Here is an 11,320-nt window from a genome sequence, read left to right on the forward strand (position 1 = left end):
CCTTCCATAAAGTGTGTTCTTGAGTACCGCGCCAAAAGCACATAAATAATGAAATCCTATACTGTGAGTAAATGCAGTAAAACTAGCCGGGGCTCGATTCGAACATTCAACCTCTTGGTCAAAACGCTCACCGATCTTTCTGGAAAATATATTAAGAGAATAATACAGGACTTTCATAAAACCAGACCAATAAAGGCCTAAAATAAAATGTGTTATAAAGGCAAATCTGGAATGGCCTTGAATGAGTGAGTAAGTGAGTGCTTGGGGTTTGAAGTCGCACTTAACAATTTTTCAGTCATATGACGATGAAGGAATCCTTGCATGTAATGTGCCTCCTTGTTGCAGGACGGATTTATCTACTGTAGTGCTGCTTAACTCAGACAACTTACCGAAGGCAAGTAAGGCGCACCACCCCAGCTATTATACTGATACGGGACAACTAGTCATTGCACTTCCCCTTAATGCTGAACGCCAAGCAAGGAAGCTACAACTTCCTCTTTTAAAGTCTTAGGTGTGACACACCCCAGGACTGACCCTGGATCTCCCGCCCCAGAAGCTGATGCTCTACAAACTGAGCCGTCAGGGCCGGTGGAATGCAGCTGAACATGCCTATACATGTATAATGCACAAGTAATTGTGTGTGTATGAAAATCTGCTGAAAACATCTGCAGTGCTGAATGCAGCAATTAAATGATAGCATCTACAGTTACCATATTAATACAAATCAGAAGTCAGATTGATGCCTCTGAGTACGCACACGCACATGCACACGTAAATGCAAGGCCAGATGCTGCGGTGTTAGCTGTAGCCGTGTACGTGGGCAGACACTGTCATCGACTTAGTGCCAGACAAATATGAGAGAATGTATTATAAATAACAGTGGGCGTGAAACCAATGATGAGACATATTGATGCCCCTGAGTCATTAAGTCTGAATACCAGATGATCACACCTGGTTTTAAACAGAGCCGTTCACCGAGGCTCTTTCCATAGAGAGTGGTAGCTCTGGTGGTAGGCATGAAACTGAATTTGTTTGTTTTCAAGAGCTCAGTGATTTATGGGAGCTTGCCCTTAACACTCCAACAGAAACTCCACCTGTACAGGTGTGCCTCCTTGTATGCCACTATTAACCCCTGATGGCTTGTCCACCACTCTCAAACAGACCACGGTAAAGTCACCCCTGGAACCTCAGCCAGCCTGCGACATGTTCACCACTGATGGAGAATGGTGCATTGGCATGGCAACAGTCAGCAATATGGTGGGAGTAAATCAGGCAAAGCCAGAGACAAACCCATAACCATCTGTAGGTTGCTGACAGACATTCCTGCATATGACTGCACAGAATGCTGAGGTTGGCTTGAAATCATAGCAACCACATAGGTGAGAGGTCCCAAGGTCATTGCGACGTGCTGGCGTGATAACCAGTCGGCCACAGAGGCCCACTGAGGAAAAACATTATAAAAAGGTGGACCATTTTTGGACACTCTATATGACTATTTATTTCATACAAGAATGTTTCACTTAGAACAGTGGCAGACAGCATTATGATGGGTGAAAAAAGAGTCCGGGGGAAACCCAGACTCCACCCGCAGGTTCCTGTTCTGAATTACCTCCCTTATTACCCGACACATGACATAACACAAGGCTAGTTTTTGAGAAGAAAACAAAATATTTGCAGCTGAATGTTCCAACATGGCTGTCATTCTACTATCACTTCACAGAATGAGCAGACAACAATATTACAGACATCATGCAAATATCTATAAGTTTGATTTGAATTAAAATTTTAGTCTATTAAAATGCCTGAAATCGCTTTGTTAGACGGGCCCCAGCAATGTTCCCAGAACTATGCACCAGTTTAGTAACATCTACGCATAGCTCTTGTATCCATGAAATGCTGAAATCGCAAATTCACTCAGCGATGACTATTTTTTATGTTTCCATGTGCCAAACATCTTGTATTTGTGACTTTCATCCTCTGTGTCAAAGACATGGCTGCAGACATTAGTACTGACACAGAAGTGTACATGTAAAAATTTGTAGTCTGACTGCAGATAAAATACATTGTACATGTTATTGTATCCAATGTAACAATTCTGTAATAGTCGATGTTTACTTTGTTGTTTAGACAGATATAAAAAAAAATAGGGTTTAAAAAACATTTCCACCTGTACTGAGTTGTGAAAGAGACAATGACTGAGAATGAATGTGTTATTGGCAAGCCCTAGTATGACAGATGCAAAATTTGAAACAATCTCCAACAATGTCGAAGGAAAGTCTGTAATTGTTTTATCCATGTATTATATTTTTGGGACTTAAAGAGGGTATAGATTCTCTCCAAAAGCTTTTTTCTTTCTTTCAATCAATGCACAAGCAGTCGAAAAAATATTAATTTCAATCCGCGCAATTTTAATTTTTTTTCAGGCCAGCCAATCATCAGTTATTAGTTGTCTCCTAGCAACAGATTCAGAGGTGGCTACAGATTTGACAAACACTGTTAACTAATCATACATAAAGAATCATCATGGCCCTTTTTTTCAACTTCACATTTATTTCTCAGGATTCTGGAAGAATCACTACCCCTTAGAGTGTATGTACAGTATTTCATATACCCTATTTCTTCAACCATGTCCACCACCTCAGCAACCAATATTTCAAAACATTGTCAGAGAAAATATACATGTAGGGTTGAAAAATAATTTGCAGTTTAATGAAGCTTGCATGTTTAGATACACAAACTAATCATTTTAGTGGCATATAAATTCCACCAAGAAAAGCATTTTAGAGGTTGAAATGGTTGAAGATTTGGAATATGCAGCTGTTTTTCAAGAGCTGTTTTTTTTTTTTCACACATGAAAATCATGGTAAGCATTGTACAAAGCACAAAACGAAAGAACTGACCGTTTGTCACAATAAACAAAAACCTGTAGAAGACAGCTCCATCTGAAGAAATACAGACCCCCAGCTTATGATTCATATCCATTTGTCAATTGATCACACCAAATCTCCGAAGAAATTAAGATTTTATGGGTGATTAATGCCCAAGGAGACGCATCATATGTGGGACATGGAATGTAACAGGAACTATTCAAGAATCCATGATTCTTGATGGAAACATCGTTTATTAAAACACTCTGATATCGTAAACTTTTAAACACATCAGGAGCTAAATGAATTCCATTCCTTGAAACAATCCAGGAGACTATAGTTTGTCATGTAGGGACAATTTCATACCACTTATCAATGTTGATTTTCTACCTCAAGTTCATGCAAGCGCTCACATTTTACCTGATCTGACCGAACACAAGGCGTGAGTCTTGCTCAATCAACTGTGCTCCAAGAAACAATCTGAGACAGCAGTTTGTCAGTCTCAATCAGCCTGAAGATTTACATTTGAAGAGCTCACATTTTAGCTCTCCAGCAAGTAAATTACAGTATTTCACCTATTAAATTTCAGCATTTTTGAAGTGACAAACTTTACTTGATAGTGACTGATTTGTCCACATTATATGGAAACTTAAGATTTTTTTCTTTTTTGGTGTTTTTTTTTTCAGTAAAATTTGCTTAATTTCTTATCCGAGAAACTATAAGTGTTGCTATCATTTTACTGTATTTATATCCTTCTGATAATGCTTTGTTGCATGCCAAACTGTACATGATTGAACGATTATGGTTTAACACCACATCATACCGTACATGAACCTCAGTACTTATTAGAGGCTCTGTTTCACTGGAGACAGCTTATTCAATCAGGCTCCGTAACGAACAAGAAAACAGTAATCATTTCTACACCATACTCAAAAAATTAATGTTATGTTTAACACAAAGTCTGTTGTCTGAGTGATACTAGAATGTATTCTGCTACTGCAACAAACCACTACTACTATCAAATATAACACATATGCTATTAATTGAATATAAAGATTCTAATAGACTGGGTTTACCGCAGACTCTGCCCTGTTTCCTACAGCCATGATGCTAGATGCTGTCTGTGATTATCATACCTCTTGCTAAATACAAGAAGGTTGGTCGGATTACGCCCAACGCACATATAATTAGTGATGGTCTACACGTATGTATCTGCCAAATCACCTGTGTGAGTCACACTATATCACAGGAGCCCGCTGGCTGGGGTCACAGGTGACATCCAAGACAGAGATGACATGCAATCTTGTCTAACAGACCAGGATGCTTAATTTCTATTCCATAATCAATGAAAATTCGAATGTGTTCATAATGAAGACCAGCGTAATGTCACCCTCACTTTCTATGTTGTTGTGACAGTATGCTGTTAGCCACAGACACAGTGTGAACTCTTAACCTTGTTGATATTTTTACCTGACTGAGCTTTAGTAATGTACTGAAGCATTTTTCACCTATGCCATCCTGGTTGCTTTATGGCTGATAGAAAAATACCGGAGTGTCATTCTGAACCATCAACCTCTGGCAAATATCTGACTAACTGTTTATTCAGTAGAGAGTGTATGCTACACTGGTGGCAGGCAAATGATATTGAATGAATGGTTTATTTATGTGAACGGTGTTTTACACCATGCTCAAGACGTCAGCCAGCATTATGGTGCAAAGAAACTGGGCAGAGCCTGGGGGAAACCCATGACCATCTGCAGGTTGCTGAAAGATCTTTCTCCCGTACGGCGGGAGAGGAAACCAGCATAACTGGACTTGAACTCACGAGGCCGCAGTGGTGAGAGGCTCCTGGGTCATTACGCTGCGCTAGCGTGCTAACCAACTGAACTCAAATGAATAAAGCCCACGACAGAATGCCACACAAACTGTGAATACATGCAACTGATCTCCGTGATACGACTGAAATATTGTGATCACTGCGTTAAGCCATAACCATTCATTCATCCAGAACAACTGAACACGTTCACCTATAAGTTTATACTGGTACACAACATCAGTGTAAAGGGAACAGTAGTGGCTTGCCATGTGTAGCCAGATATATCCGTGAAGACATTTAGAAGTTGGTACCATATAATATGATGTCGCAGGTTACCTAAATCTATACTTGTGAGACCAACAAATGAATGTTCTTATATTCATATCCCTGCATGATAAATGCTGTTTAATTCATCTGCTAATTACCACAACAATCTCCACCAAAAAATGGACATCAAAAAAGGAGTCTCAAGGGTTCCGTGCCCAAGGTTGAGATTGAACCATATTTTTGTATATCAGTGCGACAAGCATCCTTTAGAGTGTTGGTGCATCCCATCCCTGAAAAGTACAAGACCTTAAAATAGACAGGAAATGAAAAGCGCCTCCCTGCCCTCTTTTTTTTTCTAAAGAGAGTACTTATACTTAGGCCCCTACCCTTTTTGATTTCTAGCTCTGGGTCGATGCCACCTATAGTTACCACTTCGGTACAATCGGCCACAGACTTTCACTACAGCAGCAGACGAGTTCTGTCCTCATCCAAATTTGTGAAAATAGGGGAGTTTCGGGTTGGAACTCTTTTTGTCATCAAAGGTAAAAACAGTCCTACTGTGTCACATGAATGAGGAAAAAAGTTTGGCAATCTTTGTTGACATTAATTTACTAATCACATGTCTTATCCTTTTCCAGAGGTACAAATGACACCTCGTTCCTTCAGGAACTTCTGAAGTTCACAAACATTCAGATTCTCAGCCTTCTCTATCATTCCTCCACCCGAAATTACTTATCATGACACTTTTTACAGATGCCTATGTTATAATGAATGTGATCAAATATAGTTGCCTAACAATTTTGACAGGTCACATGATACAATTGGACTTTTTCTACCTTCAACAATGAAAGAGTACAAACTCGAAACTCCCCTGCTATCTGCTCATGGTGTATCTTGCATGTCAACCTTACAGATCATTGACAGTAGGAACAAGGAAGCGGTAAATGTGCGACCCACGCACAAACCACTGATGCGTATATATACATACATACATACAGGTACATGTAAGTACTAGAATTGTATTGTTACTAGGTAGGCATAATAAAGACACCCTGAGGCTTAATCTGACAAGGAAGTCAAACACACAGTTGTCTATGGCTGTTTTGGGTGTTTGGCAGCACACTTGGATTACCTGTACAAGTGTATCACTCCAGTGATGATGGTCAGATTTAAGCCTGCAACTGTAGCTAAATATATATAGGCCTACATGTACAATATTATATATACATATATTTCTTTATATATACACACACCTGTGTTCATATAAATTTAACTGCTGGGATTACTTCACTCAAATGACTATCAAATAAAGGCCTGCTACACAACATGATGATACCTGTGGTCCAAGCTGAAAATGTTATGTATCACATACATGTATACAGTATATACATATTAAATAAGTATACATATATACATGTGTGTATATATATACATATATATATATATATATATATATATATATATATATATATATATATGTACAGGTGTGCGTTCATGTATGTATAATTTGTACTGTTGTCTTTATAAACATAACTATGTTACACATGTGTAATACTCTCCCATGACTTATGCCCACAGCCGCTGCACCTTTAGAAATCACTTATATATATAGGTATACTTACCAAGTTTTTGGTCGAAGATTTTATCAAAGGTTACTTCCACCATTTTCATGAGGTGTTTATGCATGACACTGCGAACACTACAAGAAAGAGACACGTTTATTTATTTATTTGCTTGTTGTTTAAGTTACGCCACACTCAAGAATTTTCAACTTATACAATGACAGTCAGTATCATGGGTGGACGCAACTATAGCACCAGGCTGCTCTGACATTAGAATTGGCAAAATTTTGCTTGGCAAAGGATGGCCCTCAAACCAGCGTCAGAGTGGACCCCATTTAAAAACCTGATGCAGTTACCTGCCCTTGTCAAACACTTTCAGGATGCATGTCTATACAGTCATTGCCCAGAGCATCGCCAAGGAATCTCTGGAAACAGCGTAGATTAGGAAATAACTGACTTATGTAGTCTGGCAATTAAATTAACAGATGAAAAGAAAAGGAACTCGGAGATGTATTAGATGTGTAATTTTAACCTTGAACGCTGTGACAAGCTGCCATGGGAACTGCATCAGGTATTTAAATCGGGCACACTCTGATGTTGATCTGGGACCATCCTTGGCAGAACAAAACCTTTGCCAAGCCTAACGTCAGAGCAATCAGAGCGATTAAGACAACTAGAGTGCCCGGGGAGAACCACTGGCCATTGGCAGGTTACTGATGAACTTTCCCACATGTAACATACAGACGTGGAAGACAACTGATTTTTTTAGGAACGTTGGGCTGTGCAAATTGCCAAATGAGAGGTGTTGATGACTTATATTGTCACATTCTCACAAGCTTTGAAAGGAGAGGGTGGGAAGGGGCAAAACGAAAACCGGGATAATACTTTTATTACTCATGATTTCATCCATAGAAGAGGGTTAGTAAACATACACATGACAATTTACATGCAGAGCTAAAACACACATGTAAGTAACCATAGCCCAAGGCTAGCCTAATGAAATGGATATTTTACACCAACAATATCACTGAATAAAAGTTAGGTAAGAAATGTTACGCAAGTTCAACGTGCAGTTAGGAAAATATCCAAAATTTGGAGAATGGATCTTTGTTAGACGTACTGTCTAACTGACTAGACAAGGCCATATACATGTAATGAGCAGTGGGTGTAGAAAAATTTAAATGAAATGCAGAATGACTTCGTGGAGGCATTTTTCCTGATCATATGTGGTAATGTCTAAAGCTCCTGTATGTACTCCCTCTCTTTCAGTGTACAGGACGATCTCACACAGGCTGGTGTAAAATCAATGGTGATTGAGGGTTGTGCTAAGGCTAGTTGCAGAGCGGATCGTACATCTTCCCAGCCCGATCCTAGCAGGCTAGCCCACTACATCGCTGCCAGCATAAGCTGAGACAACCGAGCCTAGCTACAATAGCTCTACCCTACACCACTGCATAACTACCGTCAACTCTGCCACCCCTGTGACATAACCCCACATCTATGTGTTCCATCACCAAGTCCTTTCACTTACCTGGGGTCTGGCAGGACGATTTTCTTACTAGCTCGATTGGCAGGAGTCGATTTACTCTTTTCCATGGCCATTAGATAGCTGACGTCGGCCAGCACAGCTTCCAAGTCCGCCATTTTGGCTAGCAGAAAGACAAACTCTTACGACCACTGTTCCCCTTGAAATTTACAGCTTCACGATCCACGCAGCCGAGCGAATAAAATATTTGCTAGAAGAGGAACAAATCACGATCTCAATTCCATGGTATACACGGGAAATCCTGCCTGGTAAACACAGCAGCCATGGGTAGACACACAAGCACGATATGGTACCCTACCAGTGCACAGCAAACCCAGAATCGCAATGAGCTCCAAACTCATTAATATTCATGTCGTAGGCTCTACCAGATTTTATATATTTCCGCGTTGCCGTAAAATGGACTTGCTAAATTTGGTAGTCGCGTACAGGAGAGATCGAGGCCAAATTGTCATTTCTTCTTTGTCAAATCTTCAGTTATAAATAGCTGTCGGCTCTTTGTGTTCTAGATTTCGTATTGTGATTGTGATATTTGCTCGGCCTTATAATGTATACTCGCGCTAGGGTTGTATATATACAGATTGGTGTAATGTTATGTGTACCAACAGATCGGGGATATATATGTATATATATATATATATGTCTACTACAGGTCATTACGCACAACTATAAGTATGTATACTGCACGCGTAATTCTACCAAATCCACCATATAAGCCTAAAAATTCATAATTGAAAATTTAATAAATAAAAATTCAATAATTCAAAATAAGTGAACGGATTTTTAAATATTAGGCTCCTATTAATTCTAATAGATTCGATGGTGGCAGAAAAAATAAAATCAAAAACACTATGCAAACGGATATGCATGAAGGCCTATTCTGATATAATCACAGCACGACTAAAACAAACTGAGCGCATAACTCACACTATGTTAAATAATTAATTTCCAACAAATCTATTCGCATATAGGCCTACCACGTTATACATATCCAGGCTCATGCAGCCGGATATAGTGACGTCACCTATACTTCTTCTTGCGACGATGACATCATTTACTTCCTATCACCAAGGGGCCTCCGTGGCTCAGTTGGTTAGCGCGCTAGCGCAGCGTAATGACCCAGGAGTCTCTCACCAATGCGGTCGCTGTGAGTTCAAGTCCAGCTCATGCCGGCTTTCTCTCCGGCCGTATGTGGGAAGGTCTGTCCGCTACTTGCGGATGGTCGTGGGTTTCCCCCGGGTTCTGCCCGATTTCCACCCACAATAATGCTGGCCGCCGTCGTATAAGTGAAATATTCTTGAGTACGGCGTAAAACACCAATCAAAAAAAAAAAAAAAAAAAAAAAAAAAAAAAAAATCCAATCACCAATCCCATTCATGACACAGTTTTACAAACCAGCATTCGTGATTAAGAATGTTTTGCTTTCTGAACATAGGTCTATCCGTGACATGAGTTTCTCACAGTCTTTATCATAGGACTATCAACTTTATGGTTGGAGAAAAACGGAGTGCGAAGACGATATACACAGCCTCATTTGTCAGAGCTTTATCAGCTGTTTGAGCCAACCAGCCATGCAGTTATATCCTAAAAGGGAAATTATGTTGAACATAATAATAGATTACGCATCAGCGGGAAAACAATTTAAAAAAAATGTATCTGAAAATACACCTTCAGTTATTTATGTTCAGGTTTTTATTATTATTTCTTTTTAATGCAGACAAATGTTTGGAATGGAAGGGTTTATGGACTATATTTAATAATGCATGTTACCAATTATGTTACAGCGATGTCTTTTGTGGCCCTATTAAACAGGTGCTTAATGCCAGATCCACGTTTTTGTTCACAGGCACACATTACATGAGTAAAGTTCACAGAATTTGAAGAAGAGTTGTGTGACGTCATTGACGGTTGACATGAACATCCATGACTTCTGTTTGAATATAATATATCACCTTCTTACAGCACACAAAACTGTTTTTTAAAGTTCGCAAACCAACGAAACGCATAGATTGTTGTTGCTTCTCTTCGATCATCTGGTATGAGAATTATTGCCCTTAGTTAACAAAGTGTGCCAAAAAGTAAAGTGAAGGAGGCATTATCACCTTTTTTGTTATTTATACATAGTAATTTAATATATTAATATACTGGATACAATTATCAGCATTGGCTAAACCAGTCAGACTGATGCAGATCGGCTATGGTAAGCCTGCTAAGCTTTAGACAGTTTTATTTTTGTGAAACGGCCTAGTCAATTTTTTTCGTAGCCCACACACAGTGGTCGACTAAATGACACTTAGCCGACCAACAGACCGTAGACGGCTACAGAAGTTTTGTGAAACGGGCCCCAGACTACCATGACTTTTGTAGAAGAGTTGCGTGACGTCATTGACGGTTGACATGAACATCCATGACGCTGTAGAGGAGTTGTGTGACGTCATTGACGGGTGACATGTACGAAATCAATACGGTCCATAACTTTACATTTTGACCGCGTTTAATTCAGTGAAAAAATAATACTTTTTTATATAAAAAAATTAATAAAAACTATTTTCATAGGTGGGTCTTAATGAATTGTCTCTACTGGCGCTATAGCTTTATTCTTCATTTATTTTGTTGTTTGGTTGATTGTTTGTATACAAATAACCAACACACACATATTTGTTGAACGAACTCGACACAACAACAACAACAGTCTTACAAATAGCGCTTTACTTTCATGATATTGTGCGGATGAGTGAGTAAATAATTAAATGGTGTCTTCCTATAGGCTATTCTGATAATACAGATTTGTTTCTTAAATTTTACTGCCAAAAGAAACTTTCGTAAGGTTTTTGCCTGATAGAAACAGTGTAGGCTAATGATTATAATTACATGATTATCATAGATTACGGTGATAATTCTTTTAATGAAACGTAGTCTAATTAACAGATCAGGCGCCTTCATTCAAGCTTTTCAATTTTTTTCAGAACATACCAGCCATTAATTACAACTGACAAGCATAGCGTTTGAGGTGTATGGCGTTGTGCTTTGTGGTGCATTGTACATGTAACTAATTCCGATGAACCAGAGGTTATATAGGGTCGGTATAAACCGTGTGTTAATATGAAAAGTTGCAATAAAATCCTAACTGTACGCGCCCCCCCCCCTCCCCGACCAAAAAAAAAAAAAAACCAAGAAAAAAAAGAAACAAAAAAAATACTCCCACAGAAAGATCTCAAGGCCCCGACATCATAAGCCAATCGGATTACGCCCTTTGATGTGTCTC

General features: G+C 39.2%; 1 protein-coding gene across 1 annotated transcript in view; it reads right to left on the bottom strand.

Moving 5' to 3' along the window:
• LOC135476243 (G protein-coupled receptor kinase 3-like) overlaps nucleotides 1-8,288 on the bottom strand; it is a 95,744-nt gene extending 87,456 nt beyond the window's left edge. Inside the window, exons 1-2 of the mRNA XM_064756194.1 lie at nucleotides 8,044-8,288; nucleotides 6,573-6,649 (exon numbers count right to left, since the gene is read on the bottom strand). Of these exons, the coding sequence (XP_064612264.1) occupies nucleotides 6,573-6,649; nucleotides 8,044-8,156 (190 nt within the window). The 5' untranslated portion in view covers nucleotides 8,157-8,288. The remainder of the gene's footprint in view (nucleotides 1-6,572; nucleotides 6,650-8,043) is intronic.
• Nucleotides 8,289-11,320: the final 3,032 nt, after the last annotated feature.

The sequence above is a fragment of the Liolophura sinensis genome, chromosome 10 (genome assembly GCF_032854445.1).
Source record: "Liolophura sinensis isolate JHLJ2023 chromosome 10, CUHK_Ljap_v2, whole genome shotgun sequence".
Lineage (NCBI taxonomy): Eukaryota > Metazoa > Mollusca > Polyplacophora > Chitonida > Chitonidae > Liolophura > Liolophura sinensis.